Genomic DNA, 18,760 nt, shown 5'->3' with positions numbered 1-18,760 from the left:
GCAGCACGTCACGGGGTTAGAGGTACGTGTAGGTGACGTGGCGGCTCCTGTTCTTTGGTCCGGCTTCCACTGCTTACAAGTCCGGCGAGGAGGCGGCATAGACCTGAGGAGAGTGGCACTGGCGGTGGCGGTAGGCAACAGAAGAGGTAGGGGTTTCGCTGCAGTAGGAGTTTAGCCTCTGTCGGTCGGCTCAGCTCAGGGGCAGCGGCTTGACGGGGGAAGGGAGCCAGGGGCAAGTCCTGCTGGCGGCTCCGCGTAAGCGAATACCTCACTATCCAATCAGGAAAGGTCTTGTTGAGACAAACTTTGGCCCTGTCCAATCAGTGGCTGCAGTCTTCCAACAGGCGGAACTTTGACGGAGGTGGGACTTCCTGTTTCAAATAAACACTTAAGAGGTACCCCCCCTAGCCCCCCGCCCTCCGGAGTGAGCCCATCTCTGGAGGTCCGTTGCCGTTTTCTATGAAAGGGTGAAGGAAATCACGTATACAAGAGGGCACAATTAAGACCTGGACCAACCACAAAAGTCTGGCTGGAAGTTCAGGGCCGCAGGACCAGGATGTGGCTGTTTTCTCGACTTTAGGGCTCCGGCTGGTGCTCTTGTAGTTACAGCCAAGTTGGAAGGAGAATCTGAGGAAGCTTTGCCTTGGGCCTGGAGGAGACTGACCATTCTCGCCGTGTCCGGGGTGCAGGATTAGTGGGTGGCCTTGGGCTCGAAAGTCTGTCAAATACGGAAAAGGGCCCGAGGATTTGCTAGTTGAGGGGAGAGTTTGGGGAAAGAGGCTGTCTGGAGAATGACATTCTCCTCTCCACAACAGTCCGAGGTTATGCGACTCGATGATCCCGCGGAAACGCTACGGATCTAAGAACACGGATCAGGGTGTCTACCTGGGTCTCTCAAAGACACAGGTTCTGTCCCCTGCAACTGCTATCAGTAGCAGCAGTGACATCGCTCCTTTGCCCACCCCGGTGGCCCTGGTCCCCTCCCCTCCCGACACTATGTCCTGCCGGGATCGGACCCAGGAGTTCCTGTCTGCCTGCAAGTCGCTGCAGAGCCGTCAGGTAAGGATCTGGAGTGGAAAGGCAGGCCTGAGCCCATTTAGCTAATGCTTAGGTTTTGTTTGCTGGTTGTGTAAACTTACTTTACAACTCTTAGGTAGTCGAATCTTACCAATAGGAGAGGAGGAATTGTCTTTTGTAGAAACTAAGAATGCTTTAAGTAACTTGTCCTAAATACCACAAAGGATGAGTCAGGATTTAAACCTACATCTTATTTTTTTAATTAGCTATGAACCACTGATAAGTTTAGATGATCTGACACCAGCAGCACTAGAGTGTTTAGTGGCTATGAGCAAGCAGTGGGAAGCTGAACATAAATAGTGAAGGGAATTAAAGTATCAACTTTTTGATACTTTTCAGAATGGAATCCAAACAAGTAAACCAGCTCTGCATGCTGCCCGACAATGCAGTGAATTTACCCTCATGGCCAGGTGAGTTGAGAGGGCTTTGTGGTGGGTGATACAATGTCTTCAGTAGATATGCCTGTGGTTTGGGTGGAATTGGTTGTGTTGGATTTTATGGTAACAGCCTCTTACCTGCCCTTTACCACAACTTCACTGATGGTCATTTGCAGGCACATTGGGAAAGATCTCAGCAATACATTTGCCAAGCTGGAGAAGCTAACAATCTGTGAGTGTTTGGGAGGCCTTTCCTAGGTGGGACAGTGAAACATAGTACTAGGAGGTGAGGCTCATGGAGGTTTTGTTTTATTTTTTTCCCTATGATGCTGGGGATTTAAACGGGATTTATACCTTAAGGCAAGTGTCTCTACGACTCAACTGTTATCTTTGAGCCTTGCAATTACCCTCACCTGTCATAACGTTTCATCTGTCTCTGCAGTGGCAAAGCGCAAGTCCCTCTTTGATGATAAAGCAGTAGAAATTGAAGAGCTAACATACATCATCAAACAGGTGAGCTGCTAGCCATCAGGAGAGCCCAACAGTCTAATTAGATTAGTTCCATCACCATGAAACCTGAGGGTAAGTATCCAGACCCATGTCCAAACACCCTGCTCCTCCATTGAGTCAGTAAGATTCTTGGGATCATCTAGTATTTATAAAGCACTGTTCTAGATGCCTATGAAACAACTGTGAAGCAAGATTATTGTCCTCAAGAGCTCATCTTCCTTGTAAGTTACCCAGCATCAAAATTCTTGACGTAAAATAAGTAGGTGTTAGTATAGAAAAGATTTTACAAAGTGATGAATGAAGCAGGATACTGGGAAAGATTGACCAAAGGTATGAAATCTGAGCTTGACTCAGCTTATGTAGGGGTACCTGAGGAGGTTATATGCAGAAGTTCAGCCAGGTGTGGGTGTATGTCTTTCATCTCAGCCCTCAGGAGGCAGAGGTAGGTGGATCTCTGTAGTGATCTTGTTTTCGTTTTATTCCCAGGTGTAGGTATGTGGGGTTGCCTTGGACTGTCTGCAGCACCTGACTGTAATTTGCCTCATGATCTAGCAGAGCAGAAGCTTGGTTTTGCCAGTTGCAGATAGTTTCTGTGATTGTGTAATGTTTGGAATTCTGGGAATTTTTCAGAGGGTGTATAAATGCTAGGACACCCCCCCCAAGAGGTGGGGCTGTTGGTTATTTTAAGGGGAGTATGCTTGAAGAAGAACTGAGAAAGAAATTAGATTCACAGATCTCTGTCTCTCTTTTCCCTTTCCCTTCTTTCTCTCCTATTTAGTTGATAGGTATATATGTTGTGGGGGTGGGTGAGGGAGAGTGGGAAAAAGAAACCCACAAAGTAGCAAAGGCAAGCTAGAGATCTATGTGAGTTTGAGGCCAACCCAGTCTCATAGTGAAGTTCCAGGACAGACATGGTTGCAGAAAAACTGTGATGGTTCAGTGGTTAAGACTGTTCTTCCAGAGGTCCTAAGTTCAAATCCCAGCAACCACATGGTGGCTCACAACCATCTATAATGAGATCTGATGCCCTCTTCTGGTGTGTCTGATGACAGCTACAGTGTACTCATATAATAAATAATCTTTTTTAAAAAAAGGGAAAGTTCAAGTATTAGGTGCTATATTCTCTATAATTACTGATGCTTGTGTTTCTTCCCTCTATCCTTCTACTTTTCCAAAAGAAAAGAAGAAAATAGGAGTGGGAACAAAAGATTCATAGACATCACAGGAGCAGCTTCTTTAGTTTTGCAAGTGACATGTATAGCCCAGGCTGGTGGTTTTTAAGATGGGGTTTCCCTATATATCCATGGCTGTCCTGGAACTCCATTTGTAGACCAGATTAGCTGCAAACCAGAGATGTGCCTGCCTCTACTTCCTGAGTATTGGGGTTAAAGGCATGTGCCTACCATGCATAGCTCCAACCTGGTGTTTAATTTTTGGTTCTCCTCCTTCAGTATCCCAAACACAGCTATCATACCATGAATCACCGTGCCTGCCCAGGATTTTTCATTCTGCTTGTTCACGTGTATATCACAAATGCTTATAATCGTCTCTGGTCTGACTTGACTGTTGGTTGCCTAAATGAGTATGTTGAAGTTGGTTGTTTAACTGAGTGGCCAGTTGTAAAGAACATGGTGGACTTTGATAACAAGTGTAGAATCATCCTGACTGGTCTGGGGGACACGCAGACTTTGATGGAATGTGGAGGGGACAGGCTAGAGGCTAAGAAGACAGCTCTGGACCCCATTTAAGGTGTGCTATGGTAACGGAAGAGAGCATTGGATTACTGTTGGGCTATCACTGATGACCACTTAAGAACTGTCCCACTGCACTCTGAAGAACTTGAAGTGGCTTTGTCACCCACTAGGGTTGTGACCTTGTGTGAACTCCTAACTTCTGAGTTGCCATTGTCTTATCAGTAAGGCAGATTTTGTGAGGCTCTTTTGTTTGTTTCTTTTTTTTTTTTTTAATTGTATATTCTCTGTACTTACATTTCAGATGTTATACCCTTTCCCCACTCCACTCTCTCCTCCCCTCAACTTGTTTCCATGAAGGTGGTCCCTCTCCCAATCTCTCTCTCCACCTCAGCACCCTTTTGTTTCTGTCAGTTGATGACATTGGCTTTTTCAAAGGCCATGACTACTGGATTGGTTGATAAAAGCTGGTTTGGCTGAGGTGATATTTGAGCTATGTTTGAATGGTGAGGAAAAGCAATTAATCTGAAGATGTGCTGGGTCTGCATTCCAAAAAGTGGGAATGCCCATTTCGAAAGTGGGTGTAGCCAAAGGAAAGGTTTCAAGTGTGGGCAGCAGACAACAGGCTAGGGAAGCATAGGAGTAGGATATGGTAGAAGTAGGCAGTGACCAGACAAGTCCTGTGAAAAGCAGCTTAGACGTTTAGGCTGTATTCCAAATTGTGTGATGAGCTCTTCATTTTCTTTCTTTTCTTTTCTTTTTAATTAGATATTCTGTATTTAGAGCTCTTGATTTTTAAGCAGTGATGACAATACCCTGATTTTGGTTTTGAAGATGACACTGGACACTAGGCAGCAGATCTTATGAAAGCAAACTAGAAAGAGGGCAGTCACTTAGGCTCTTGGAGGTTTTTTGAGAGTAAACAAGGTGGTTAGGGTATATGAGGTAGAAAGGACATGGTATGGATAGATTTACAACGTTTTTGTTAGTTCTTGTTTTATTTTATGCATACATATTCTGCCTACTTCTGTCCTATGGGGGGGGGGCAGGTCAGATTCCCTGGAACTAGAGTTAGAGACAGTTGGGAGCTGCCATGTGGGTGATGGGAATTGGACATGGGTCCTTTGGAAGATCAGCCAGTATTCTTACACTGAGCCGTCTCTCCAGTCCCATTATGGATAGATTTAAAATACACACAGGAAGACAAAACCAATAATGGCTATGGGGAAAAGGGGAATTTTGAGTTGTGGGATTTCTGTTTGTTTTTAAGACAGGGTCTCACTATATAGACTAGGCTGGCCCTGAACTCGATTCCACCTGCTTCTGCCTCCCAAGTGTTGAGATTAAAGGTATGCACCACTGCATCTACTTAAAAACATTTTTTTAAAAAAATGTAAGAGTGTTTTGTGTATCTCTTTGTACCACGTGTTCCTGATGCTTGTAAGACCAGAACAAAGTATTGGACACCCTAGAGCTATAGTAGCAGATGGTTTTGAACTTCCGTATAGTTGTTGGATGTTGAACTGTGTCTTCTACAAGAGTAATAAGTGCTCTTAACCACTGAGCCAGCTCTCCAGCCTCTTTCTATTTTAAGGTAGAGTCCTGAGGTCCTGAGACTCAGTGGTTAAGAGCACTGGCTGCTCTTCCAGAGGGCCTGAGTTCAATTCCCAGCACCTACAAGGCAACTTACAACTGTCTGTAATTCCAAGTGCAAGGGATCCAGTATCCTTACATAGACATACATACAGGCAAAACATCAATTCACATAAAAATCTTTAAAACAGTCTCATTCTGTATAGACTGGCCTCACATTCATCACAGTCTACCTGCCTCAGGTGGAATTTTAAGTATAAGCCACCATGACTACTAGGTATCTGGTGAATGGTGGTGAATTTACTAAAATGGAGAAAGCAGCAAAGGAGATGTGACCATGAGAGAATAAATTAAGAGTTAAGTAGAAGAGGGTTTTTTGTTATGCAAAAGGCTTAAATAGTAAATAAATAAAAAGCAGTTAATGGTCTTGTTTTTTTTTGGGTGGTTGGTTGGTTGGGTGCAATAAAGGAAACCCAGGGCCTGTGTTTGCTGCTCTACACCCCAGACCTTTTACTATATTTGATGTAATATGGTGTATACAATAAACACTTAGTAAATTATCAGGAGACTTTACCTGTCCAGCCAGGATCATAGATTATATTTATAATAGCATAGTTGGTATGCTGAGAGTTTTCATCTTGAGTTCCTGTGTAGGAAATAGTACTGTTCTCAAGCTAGAACCTAAGGGAAGGAGCTATTCTAGCAAACAAATCCAGAAGTGCATTTGGATCAAAATTTTGAGGACAATAGACTTGTCATCAGTGAAACTGAGTTGTATTTATTTGTGTTTTCAGAGGTGGTGCCTACGTGTCAAGGCATGCATGTGGAGTTGTGGTTCCCTGGGGTTGAATTGAGGTTTTGAACCATGGGAACAAGCTTCTTTATCTATTGAGCCATCTTGCTGGCCCTTATACTTCCTTTAAAAAAAAAAAACTATAATGTATAAAGGATTCTGTCTGCATGTATGCCTGCAGGCCAGTAGAGGGCACCAGATCTCATTTTTGATAGTTCTGAGTCACCATGTGGTTGCTGGGATCTCAAGACCTCTGGAAGAACAGACAGTGCTCTTAACCTCTGAGCTATTGCTCCCGCCTTTTACTCACTTTTCCCCCCTATGTGTGTAGGCTTTTTTTTTTTTTTTAAGATTTATTTTACTTATTTTAATGTATGTGAGTATGCTGTCAGCTGTCTTCAGTCACACCATAAGAGGGCATTGGATCACATTATAGATGGTTGTTGGCCACCATGTGGTTGCTGGGAACTGAACTCAGGACCTCTGGAACAGTCAGTGATCTTAATCTCTGAGCCATCTCCCAACCCTTATACTCACTATTCTTGATGCCTTCTATTCTGGAACTTTCTTGGGTCATAGTATATCAAGACAGGTTTTCTTTGCCCTCGTAAGAGAACAGAATGTAGGTGACACATAGGCTGTGATAGGAAGTCACTATATATTGCTTTGAAGAAATAAGTCCTAGCTAATCTTTTACAATATTAGAAAAATTGTGTTAAAATTTGCTTCTTTGATGCATCTAGAAACCTAGAGAGAGAGGTTTTTGCCTTCTCCTGAGTAATATTCAGGTACTCTGTCAGCATGTTGTAGGTACAAAATTTTTGCCTTTGACAGTGTTCTCTGGCCTCCTAGGGTAAATTAGAGCAGAAAGGTGGAGAGCAGACAAGTCATTCATTTACAAATGGTGAAACCCCAACTTCTTTTTCAGAGCTTGAAAAGTCTAGCACCACTTTCTAACCTGACTAGAAGCTTACCCCACTAGTGGGTTTTCTCTTATCTTCCCAGCCAGAGACAGCCATAGATGGGATCAATGACTGAAGACTCCCTGCTTAATGCTCTTCTTCTGATCTCTTACCAGGACATCAATAGCCTCAACAAACAAATTGCCCAGCTTCAAGATTTTGTGAGAGCCAAGGGCAGCCAGAGTGGCCGGCATCTGCAAACCCATTCTAACACCATTGTAGTTTCATTGCAGGTGGGACCTTGGTGATGGAGGGAGGGAGGAGAGGAGTAACAGAGAGTGTCTTCTTTAAATGACCCAATTGTCCTTGCCTTTTAGTCAAAACTGGCTTCCATGTCCAATGACTTCAAATCAGTTTTAGAAGTGAGGACTGAAGTAAGTGAGATCTGTAGGTGGATAGAAATCTAGTATGGGGCCAACATATCCACTTTCCAGGGACTCAGGATCTTTGCATTTCTCCCCAACATCAGAATCTGAAACAGCAGAGGAACCGTCGGGAACAGTTCTCCAGGGCACCAGTGTCAGCCCTGCCTCTTGCCCCCAACAACCTTGGTAAGTCAAGGTACTATGGGAAGTCTAGGGGCTAAGTTCTTCTGGGTTTTGTACATCCTCTAAACTTTAGAGTGTAAAACAAAGGAGTGGAGTAGGAGAATAGAGTGGCCAGAATGATGCTATGCATTACCTCAAAGTACAAACCTGGTTTTGAATTTCAATGATCTACATACACTTAATTCCTGTGCCTTCTCATGGGGGTAAATGCAGACATATCAGAAAAAAATGACAGTGTCTGGCTTTTTGTACTTACTCACTGTCTTAGGGTTTTATTGATGTGGACACCATGACCGATGCAAGTTTTATAAAAGACAACATTTAATTGGGGCTGGCTTACAGGTTCAGAGGTTCAGTCCATTATCAAGGCAGGAACATGGCAGCATTCAGGCAGGCATGGTGCAGGAGGAGCTGAGAGAGTTCTACATCTTCATCTGAAGGAAGCTAGGAGGAGGGTCTTCAAGCCCACCCCCAGTGACACACTTCTTCCAACAAGGCCACACCTAATAGCGCCACTCCCTGGGCAGAGCATTACAAAAACCATCCCATTCCACTCCCTGGACCCCATAGGCTTGTTCAAACATGAATCTATGGGGGCCATACCTAAACGTAGCATAATGCAATACATTTAATCTAACTTCAAAAGTCTGTAGCAGTATCAACAGTGTTAAAAGTCCAAAATTAAGGTCTCTTCTGAGATTCGTCCAATTACTTAACTGTAATCCCCCAAACAAGACAGGAAACCAGCTGGGCAAACTCTAAACTCTAAATCTCCATGTCAAAGCAGTCTTCATATCTCCAACTCCTTTGTTGACTACAACAAACTTCTTTCTCCCGGGCCAGTTCCACTCCCTGTTAGCAGCATTTTTCAGCAGATAGACCACAACTCTAGCATCTCAAACATCTTTGAGACTGCAAGGCAACTTCAGTGTTACAGCTTGTTTCAATGTCTAGGATCCACAAGGCTAGTATCACTTCTCCAACTCTGCCCTTTGTAGCACTCTAAGCTCAGGTTAATACACTCCACTGCTGCTGCTGTTCTTGGTGATTGTCCCATGGTACTAACATCTCCAATACACTGGGGACTTCTGCTGTAACTAGGCTTCACCAATGGCCTCTCATAGGTTCTTTTTGTGGTGCCAAGCCTCAATTCCTTTGCATGACTCAGTCCTGGGCCATCAACTACAGCTGAGGCTGCACCTTCACCAATGGCCTTCCATGGCTTGTCACAGTGCCAAGCCTCAGCTGTTCTTCATGCCTTCAAAATTAGTACCACCTGAGTGATTCTTACACATTACCAAGTACAGCTGCAGCATGAGGTACAACCTTGGCTGTTTCTGGAACACAGCTTCTTTGTGCTCTCAGAAAACACTTCCCAGAAGATTTCACCTCAGTGATGCTGGTCTCTTCTTAATCACCACTAATTTCTTAGCTCCTGCTAACCAGCATCAATTGTCCCAGTACTCTTCTTTTTCTCTTGAATATAAAGCCAGAGCCACGTGGTCAAAGCTGCCGAGTTCTGCTGCTTGCTGGAGCTGGAACGCCATTGGCCTTCTTGTTCTATTACATTCTCACTAGTTTCCTTTATCCAACTCCTTCACTACTTAAGCTTGGCTGTCCTTGATCTTGCTCTGTAGACTGACTTTGAGCTCAGATATCTTGCGTGCTCTTAAGCACTGGGATTAGAGTTGTGGTTCACCAAGCCTGAATTTTTTTCTTCACCTAGAACTTGCTCTGTTCTAGTCTGGGCCAGAACTCAGAGATCTGCTTGTCTTTGCCTCCTGGGATTAAAGGCTTGTACCACAGTGCCTGGATTTAAATTTAGCTGGGTGGAATTTTTCCCCAAGGTCACTACTTCCTTAATATCCTTGAACACAGGATTCAGCTCCATTTCACTTCCTGGCATCCCTTTAATACTAGAGCCATATATTTTATATTTTTCCTTTATAAGCATGCTATGCTTTTTAATACACTCTTCATGAGACTTAGCCAGAGAACAAAGTCTGTGATGGGCGTTTCTGAGACTTCCTTTGTCAGTGCATTTAATCTGAGTCTCTTCACCTTAGACTCAGGCAGACTCTTCAGACAAGGGCAAAAAGTAGTCACATGTTTCACCAAAATACCACAAAAATGTTCTCTAAGCCACATACTGAAATTCTTCTCTGAAACTTCTTGGGCCAGGGCTGCACAGTTAAATCCAACAACAGAGTCTTCCATATTTCTTCTAGGATGGCCCATTAAGCCCCACATACAGCATTTCAGTGCTTTCCAAATCCAAAGTCCCAAAATCCACATTCTTCCAAACGGAAGCATGGTCGGGCCTATCACACAATACCCCAGTCCATGGTACCAACTTCTGTCTTAGTTAGGGTTTTACCGCTGTGAACAGACACCATGAACAATGCAAGTTTTATAAAGGACAGTATTTACTTGGGGCTGGCTTACAGGTTCAGAAGTTTAGTCCATTATTATCAAGGCAGGAGCATGGCAGCTTCCAGGCAGGCATGGTGCAGGGGGAGCTGAGAGTTCTACATCTCCAAGTCCACCACCACAATGACATTTTCTTCAACAAGACCATGCCTTCTAATAGTGCTACTCCCTTAGCCGAGCATATGCAAACCAGCACAATCACAGTCTCTTGTTTAAGTTTTATAACCATCCTTTGGAAAAGAAACTATTATTAGCTCCATTTTACAGATGAGGAACCTGAGACTTATATCAAATAATCTATTCAGAGGTGGATTTAAATCTAGTGCCAGTGGGTTTTGAATGTTTTTCTATTTTTAAAACTAGTGTCTCATGTAGCTTGGGCTGGCCTCTAGCTTGTTAGCTGAGGACTGAACTACCTCTATCTCCCTATTGCTAGTATAACGGGCATGCCCCACCATGCTCTTCTTGAATTGTGTTGGTGTGTGTGCATATTCTCTCTCTCTCTCTCTCTCTCTCTCTTTCTTTATGTGTAAGAGACAGAGAGACAGTGACAGTTAGGGTCTCTCAGTGGTCGTGGCTGGCTGATCAGATTGGCCTCAAACTAATAGAGATCCCCTTGCCTCAACCTCTGGAATGCTGGGATTAAAGGCATGTAGCACCATGCTGAGCTCTGAACCTGCTTTTAACCATTAATTGTACCATGTCCTGTTTTCTTCCCCAGGAAGTGGTCCCTTAGTGTTGGGAGCAGAGTCCCGAGCCTCCAGGGACGTGGCCATAGACATGATGGATCCTAGAACAAGCCAACAGCTTCAACTCATTGATGAGCAGGTACCAGGCTCCGAAATCCAGAGGATCCGTTTCTCTGTTGTCTTCTGTGTTCCCCAGAGTGTTTGGAATGTGTTGTGGTGAAAAGTTCTTAAAAACTTAGGCCCTAGTTCATGGTGTTTTCTTCTTCTGAAGGATTCCTACATCCAGAGTCGGGCAGACACCATGCAGAACATTGAGTCTACAATCGTTGAGCTCGGCTCCATTTTTCAGCAATTGGCACACATGGTTAAAGAACAGGAGGAAACGATTCAGAGGTGAGACACTCTCAACCCAAATTGTGCAGCCTTCTCTTCTCCATGGATTGATATCTTGAAGTCCCCAGGGACAGCTTAGTGCTCTTGGAAGAAGAGAGTGAATCCTGTCCACCCACTAGTCCTAATTCACCTGCTTCTATTCATTCAATAAGAATTTTTTGTGGAGCTGGTGTGGTGATGCTTGCATACCTTTGATCCCAGCACTCAGGAGACAGAAACAGGCAGATCTCTAAGTTTGAGGCTAGCCTGATCTACATAGTGAGTTTAGGGACAACCAGCAGTCTCATCGGGTAAAGACAATTTCCGCACAAGCCTAGTTAGCAGGAGCTTGGTAACTGTAACCAGGTAAAAGTGAAGAGTCCAGCACCACAGGATACTACCCCATAGTAATAAATACAAATGTACTTACTAACCTTAAAATATAGCTACTCTCAAGCAATGATTGAGCCCAGTTCAAGGCCAGCTTTGCCAGTATAATTAAGCTCTATTTTAAACACTTTAAAAGAGATGGCTCAACAGTTAAGAACACTTGATCCATTTCCAAAGGAACTGAGTTCAATTTGTAGAACCCACATGGTGTTCCACAACCATTTTAATTTTTACTTTTTATATTTTATTTTATATATTATGGGTGTTTTGTCTGCATGTACATCTGCATACTAAGACAATAGCATTAGACAACTGTGAACTGCTATGTGGACGCTGGGAATTGAATTCAGGACTTTTAAGTGAGTGCTCTTAACTACTGAGCCATCTCTCTAGGCCCACAACCATTTTTAACCCTAGTTCCAGTGGATCCACACAGGCATCAGACATGCCAAGTGATATCCAAACATGCACACAGGCAAAGTACAAGTTAAAACATTTTTAAAATAAGTCTAATTTAAAAAAATTAAAGATGACATGAGAACTGGGTATTGTGGTACATGCCTCTAATCCTAGTACTCCAAGAGCATAGGCAGGCAGATCTGAAGGGTTTTATTGTTCTAGTTTGGTGTTTTTAGATTTATGTGTGTGTGTGTGTGTGTGTGTGTGTGTGTGTGTGTTTTATCTGCATTTGTATGTGGAGCAGTGTTTGTGCCTTGGTGTCCAGAGGCTGAGACTCATGGGAACTAGAGTTAACAGACATTTGTGAAATACCATGTGGGTACTAGGAGTTGAACCCAGGTCCTCTGCAATAGTAGCAAGTACTCTTAATTGCTCTCTCTCCAATACTGAGATGTCTTGAATTTGAAGCCAGCCTGGTTTATATAGCAAGTTCCAGAACAATCAGACCTACTGGTGAAATCCTGTTTCCAAACAAACATGTTTCAAAACATGTTTTCAGTGTTATCTTCATTCTGTTGTTTGGTTCTCATGTCTGATCTCAGACTAGCTTTAAATTTACTTTATAGAAATAGCTCCTGTGGGCTGGAGAGATGGCTGAGTGGTTAAGAGCACTGACTGTTCTTCCAGAGGTCCTGAGTTCAATTCCCAGCAACCACATGGTGGCTCATAACCATCTGAAATGAGATCTGATGCCCTTTTCTGGTGTGTCTGAAGATAGCTACAATGTACTTATGTATAATAAATAAATCGTAAAAAAATAAAATAAAATAAATAGTTCCTGTGTAACTGAGACTGTCCTTGAATGCCTGATCTCCTTCCTTCATCTCCCAAGTGTTAGGTACAAGTACCACCACCCTGACTATTAGTTTGAAAAAAGAATCACAATTTGGGAGCCAGATAAGACCATCCTTAGCAGTTAGTAAGCTCTTACTTCAAAATGTAAGAATAACGATCTGGAGAGGGCTGCAGGAGATGGCTCAGTGGTAAAATAGTGAGTGCTTGTTGCACAAACATAAGGACCTGAGTTAAAATCCCCATCACCCCACACAAAAGCTAGGTATGGCCTCAAATACTTGGAACCCCAGTGTGAGCAAAGGCAGGAGCAAAGACTGATGACAACAGCTCACTGGTTGGCCAACCTAGCTAAAATAGGAAAGTTTAGGATAAGGGAGAGGCACAGAGAGACATATGTCTCAAAGAGCATGATAGAACAGGATACCCAACTTGACTATTGTACCCATAGGCACTCGTGTGTGTGTGTGTGTGTGTGTGTGTGTGTGTGTGTGTGTGTGCGCGTGCATGTGCGCGCACGCACACACACACACACACGCACAAAAACTCTGAGGTTAAAGAGATTGCTCCATGGTTTAAGAGCATTCACTGCTCTTCCTGAGAATCCAAGTTCAGTTCCAGCATCTATATCAGGTGACTTAAAACCACTTATAACTCTAGCTCCAGGTGATCTAACACCTCCACAAATACTTATACATGATAAAAAAAATTTTAAACAAAAATTAGAGGAGGCTGGTGTAGTGCATATGGGAGATGAAGATGGGAACCAGGAGTTAAAAGGTCATCGGCTACATGGGAAGTTCAAGGCCAATCTGGGCTATATTTTAAGACCCAGTTCCAGGGCTGGAGAGATGGCTCAGCGGTTAAGAGCACTGACTGCTGTCCCAAAGTTTCTGAATTCCAGTCCCAGCAACCACATGGTGGTTCACAACCATCTGTAATGGGATCTGATGCCCTCTTCTGGTGTGTCTTGAGGACAGCTGCAGTGTACTTAAATTTATAATAAATAAATCTTTAAAAAAAAAAAAAAAAAAAAGACCCAGTTCCAAAATACAAACAGGTAATACGCAAGCTAGTATACAATAATAGAATGTTTACTTGCTTACGGTTTGTTTACTAGGCCTGACATATGGATTTGATTCTTAATACCACAAGGAAAAAGGAAAAGCAAAAAGATCATACAACCTTTTTCAGGAGTTTTGTTTCAGAATGAAGCAGGGAAAGTCATGTTTCATTGATTGTATTCATAATCCTGGAATTCTGGAGCCTGAGAGATATGAATGTTCCATTCAGGAAAGAATCTCAGGACAAGTCAGACTGGAACAAAGTTGAGTTTAGTAAGCAGAAAGACAGTGAAACTGAGGAGGGGAATTGCAGTTCTTATGAAGTTGGTCTGGTCATTATGCTGAAAACTGGTGAAGTATCAGCCAGCTGTACATGTATATCAGAATGGAGTGCAGTAGAGTTTCCTGATTGATGCTCTTATTTCCTGATGATCCTGTCTTGTCAAGAGAAAAAGCTGCATGCCTTGAAGTTGTTTGCTGTCCTTGTTACTATTTTACTATTCTTTTAAAACAGGAAAGTTTGGTTCTCTAATGGTATTTGGAAAACCAAATACAGGCTTCAGTGGCTCTGCTTATATTACTTTTTATGGAATAACTTGAAAGAAGATGCTATGTAACTTGTATCTCATTAAGAAGCATTTAATGTCAGATTACCTTTATTATATCAGGGAGGACAGATATCAGATATAGTCTTCCACCCCAGGATTAATCCCAGGACACTGCACATGCCGGACAGTGTTCTACCACTAAGTTGCACACTCAGTCATTGTTTTTAGCCTTGTGAATGATAACTCAAGGCAAAACTCAGCAGATAAGGTTGCTTGCTAGAAAGCCTGATGGCCTGACTGTGATCCCTGGAACCCACATAGTGAAAAAGAACCAATTCCCACATCATGTTCTTTGAGCTCCACACGAGGGCCACGCACATGCATACTTATACACATACACAGACACAAAATAAATGTAGAGGGGAAAATTTTAAAGCTTCATCTAGACATAAATTACATATACTTGGTTTTGAATGTTTTTCCAGTCTGTTCTGTAGTCCTGGCATGGAACTCTGAGTGACTGACTAACTCCTTCTGTCTCCCAAATGTTGAGCTTAAAAGCCCTGTACCATCATCCCTGCCTGGTCTTATTTGTGACACTTTGTTTTTTAAAAATTCATTTATTTTATATATGCGAATACACTGTTCCTGTCTTTAGACACACCAGAAAAGGGCATCGGATACTATTACAGATGGTTGTGATCCACCACATGGTTGCTTGGAATTAAACTAAAAACCTCTGGAAATACAGCCAGTGCTCTTAACCACTAAGCCACCTCTCTAGCGCCTCCCCCGCCCCCAAACACTTTCTTTTTTTTTAAAAAAAGACAGGGTTTCTCTAGCCCTGGCTGACTTGGAACTCTCTCTGTAGACCAGGCTGGCCTTGAACTCATGACACTTTTTAACTGAAGAAGGGTTTTTTTTTTTCCCCACCAGCCATAGTGAGTTCCAGGTCAGCCAGGGCCACACAGTAGGACCTTGACTCAGAAAAATAAAAACCCAGCAGAATTAGTGTTGTCTGCAGGTGTGTTTTGGTGCACAAGTAACACAGCATCTGTGGAGTTGTTTCCCTCCTACCATATGGATCCCAAGGATATAAGTCAGATCCTTAGACAAGTACCCCAGCTCCTCTTTACTCTTTTATATACCAGGTTGCATTTATAAGGTTTATCTTTTTTAAGCAAAGCTATTTATAATTGCCTTAATGAGCTTTATTCATTATGAGATAACAAATGGACTCACAGGGCTGGAGAGATGGTTCAGTAGTTAAGAGCACTGACTACTCTTCCAGAGATCCTGAGTTCAATTCTCAGCAACCACATGGTGGCTCACAACCATTTCTAATGGGATCCAATGGACTCTACTGGTGTGTCTGAGGACAGGGACAGTGTACTCATATACATAAAATAATTATTTAAAAAAAAACAAAACCACTTGTACTCACAAAAAAAAAAAAAAAACAAAAAAAAAAAACGTCATGGTGGCATGACTTTAATCCCAAGCACTAAAAGGTGGATCTCTAAGACCAGCCTGGTCTAAGTAATAAATTCCAAGACCCAGAACTACACAGAGCCTGTCTCAAAAAAACAAAACAAAGTAGTTATAGCCAAAAGCTATGAGCCTGATACTTTGGCCTCTCCAATGTAGAGAAAAAAAATCAAAACAAACAAAGAAAAAAAAAAACCCCACACAATTTAGTTTATGATGTTGAGATGAACTCAGTCTTCATGTTTGTCATCGTGGGACCTTAAGCTTGCAGCCCCTTGTCAGCTCTTCCTCTCTAGCCAGATTGCCAAGGCCCCACATAGGCCATACTCAGCTCCTTAGGGCTCTATGTCACAGATTTTCATTTGCAAAAGTCAATGTGTATTTCATCATGCATTACTACTTACTGATAGGGCCGAGTCTTAAATCTGTCATTGATGACTTTACCATTACAGAATATACTTATATGAGCTCAAATAACTTTTATGTCAGTAGGCAGTACAATCCTACTGGGTTGTCTTGCTTTATATGTAGGCCATCTTGTCTAAAACATCCTGTGACATAGGACACAGTACCTGGGTTTTAGATTCTTTACAAGGCATGCGTGTATTGTGTTATATGAGTACTTGTAGACCAGAGGATCAGATTGTCCTCTTATTACTCTCATTTTTTCTCCTTTTTTTAAAAATTAGTTTTATTTTACTTTTTTTTTTTTCTTTTAATTTTTGAGACTGGGTTTCTATGTGTAGCCCTAGAACTTACTCTGTAGACCAGAATGGCCTCAAACTCAGATTAGCCTGCCTCTGCCTCCCAAGGGCTGGGATTAAAGAGGTGTGCCACCATGTCTGACTACTTTATTTTCTTTGAGGTAGGATCTCCCTCTTAGCCTAAAACTTAAGTTTTGGGGGTTTGTTTGTTTGAGGTTTTTTTCAACCTGGTTGCTTAGTTTGGGTTTTTTTAACCAACAAAACCTAGCTCTTCCTACTTTCTACACTTAACCTGCTGTAATCTGGCTATAGGCACAGTTGAGACTGTGGCCAGCTTGTTTGAGTGCTGGGATCCAAATTCAGGTCCTCATGGTGGCCAAGCAAGCACTTTCCTACTGGGCTGTCTACCCAGCCACAGTATTTGGGTTTTAGGGTTGCATATATAGATTGGCTGGAGAAGGTTTTGTTTGCCTCATTGAGTTCAAAGTTGTCTTTCCTCTGAGGATTTGTTCCCCCAAGATAATGATCTCTGGATGTAAGGGTTATATTATCCTTTGAGTTCCTGTCTATATTAAGATGTTCCCATCATCCAACCAGGATTTTCTGACTGTAATGGTTTGAACTTCTCCCCCCATAGTGTCCTACATATTCATTACAGAAAAAAAATCAGGAAATGTTAATGAGTAGAACTGACAGCATTTAGGGAGCTCATAGATTGGGGGTTCACTTAACTCACTGAAAATTGAACCCTCATGAGGGGCCTGAGAGATGGCTCAGTGGTTAAGTGGACTGACTGCTCTTCCAGAGGTCCTGAGTTCAATTCCCAGCAACCACATGGTGGCTCACAGCCATCTATAATGGGTTCTGATGCCCTATTCTGGTGTGTCTGAAGACAGCTACAGTGTACTCATACACATAAAATAAATCTTTTAACAAAATACTATTTTTAATGTATTTGGAATTGAAATCCAGAGTGCAGTCAGATCTCTTAACTGCTGAGCCATCTCTCCAGCCTGATAAATAAATCTTTAAAAAAGACCAAAAAAAAAAAAAAAAAAAAAAAAAAAACCTCTTGAAAGGAGGTAGGGGCTTCTATCAATTATCTCATTTTTCAGGTGTGGAAAATAAGACTGGTTAAATAATTCAATCATAAGCCAATAACTGGCAGAATGTTTTAAAGCTAGAGTCAAGCATGATCTACTACCCTCAAAAAAACTTGTGTGTATGTATGTGTGTATATAAATGTTTGTTCACATAGTATGAAACACCTTTTACTTCCACATACTGTGATCACCTTTTCATATCAATAAATGGATGTCCTCAACCTTCTTTTTAACCCAGTGTCCTTCTGTTTTATCTCCTGGCTGTTTCCAGGATCGATGAGAATGTGCTTGGAGCCCAGCTGGATGTCGAGGCTGCCCATTCAGAGATCCTCAAGTACTTCCAGTCAGTCACCTCCAATCGCTGGCTCATGGTCAAAATCTTCCTCATCCTCATTGTCTTCTTCATCATCTTTGTGGTCTTCCTTGCCTGAACCCTCCTCCCTCATTCTGAGCCACTCCATGGAGGGCTTTGGACCCTCCTGGGGGACAGGTGGCCACTGTTGCCACTGAGCCTGTGCAAGGTGGTTGGGAGAAAGGCCATTTCCTTGGAACTGCTGAGAATGGCCAGTGTCCCTGATTCCCCACCCTTGTCACCCTTGTCTCCAGCCACCCTGTCCTACCCTCAGGCCCATGAAACACACTGGTTCTGGATTTGGACTCTGCTGTGAAGTGGCCAGGAACAGAAGCCAGCTAGGGGCCAGTGGGGGAGGTTGTCTCCACCATGAGATTTTTATAAACCCATACCAGCCTCCCCCAAAGGCAGCAAGAGGAGATAATGCCCTTCCTTGCCTTCTTGAGAGTGAGGCAAGGAAGTAAAACTATCCCAGGGACCAACTTAATCATCTGGGTCAGCTAGAACTTGACTGCCACCTTCTCCTCACTGTGTGAGGTGAGGGGGCTCTGAGCCCTACAGTTGCCTGCACAAACCTGACTTTGGCTACTGGTGACTTTCAATATGCCAAACATGCTGCAGCCTGTTTCCTCCCAATTACAGCAAGACTGTCAGCCTCACTAGTGATGTTGTCATTTCTGGGTGGGATCGTCCTGGGCTTCAGCAGCAAGCAAACCACTACTCTACCAGAACCAAAAGGGTTAAGTTGTTGGCTTTGATGGGCCCACTGATAGGGGAGCTTTGGGGCTCTGTACCCACAACAGCACTTCATTAGAATT

At 42.9% G+C, this 18,760-nt stretch overlaps 1 protein-coding gene across 1 annotated transcript; it reads left to right on the top strand.

Moving 5' to 3' along the window:
• Positions 1-21: 21 nt before the first annotated feature.
• STX5 (syntaxin 5) lies at positions 22-18,601 on the top strand. Its single transcript, XM_080911846.1, has 11 exons — positions 22-146; positions 816-1,059; positions 1,417-1,487; positions 1,631-1,686; positions 1,897-1,967; positions 7,120-7,236; positions 7,321-7,377; positions 7,473-7,554; positions 10,703-10,809; positions 10,942-11,063; positions 17,862-18,601. Exons 2-11 carry the CDS (start codon positions 835-837, stop codon positions 18,019-18,021), a joined length of 1,068 nt encoding a protein of 355 aa, XP_080767972.1. The 5' UTR covers positions 22-146; positions 816-834; the 3' UTR covers positions 18,022-18,601.
• The last annotated feature ends 159 nt before the right edge of the window (positions 18,602-18,760 follow it).

Source organism: Micromys minutus, assembly GCF_963924665.1.
Source record: "Micromys minutus genome assembly, chromosome: 2".
Taxonomy (NCBI): Eukaryota; Metazoa; Chordata; class Mammalia; order Rodentia; family Muridae; genus Micromys; species Micromys minutus.
The sequence above is the reverse complement of the archived record's forward strand: the minus strand, read 5'-3'. Positions and strand labels throughout refer to the sequence as shown.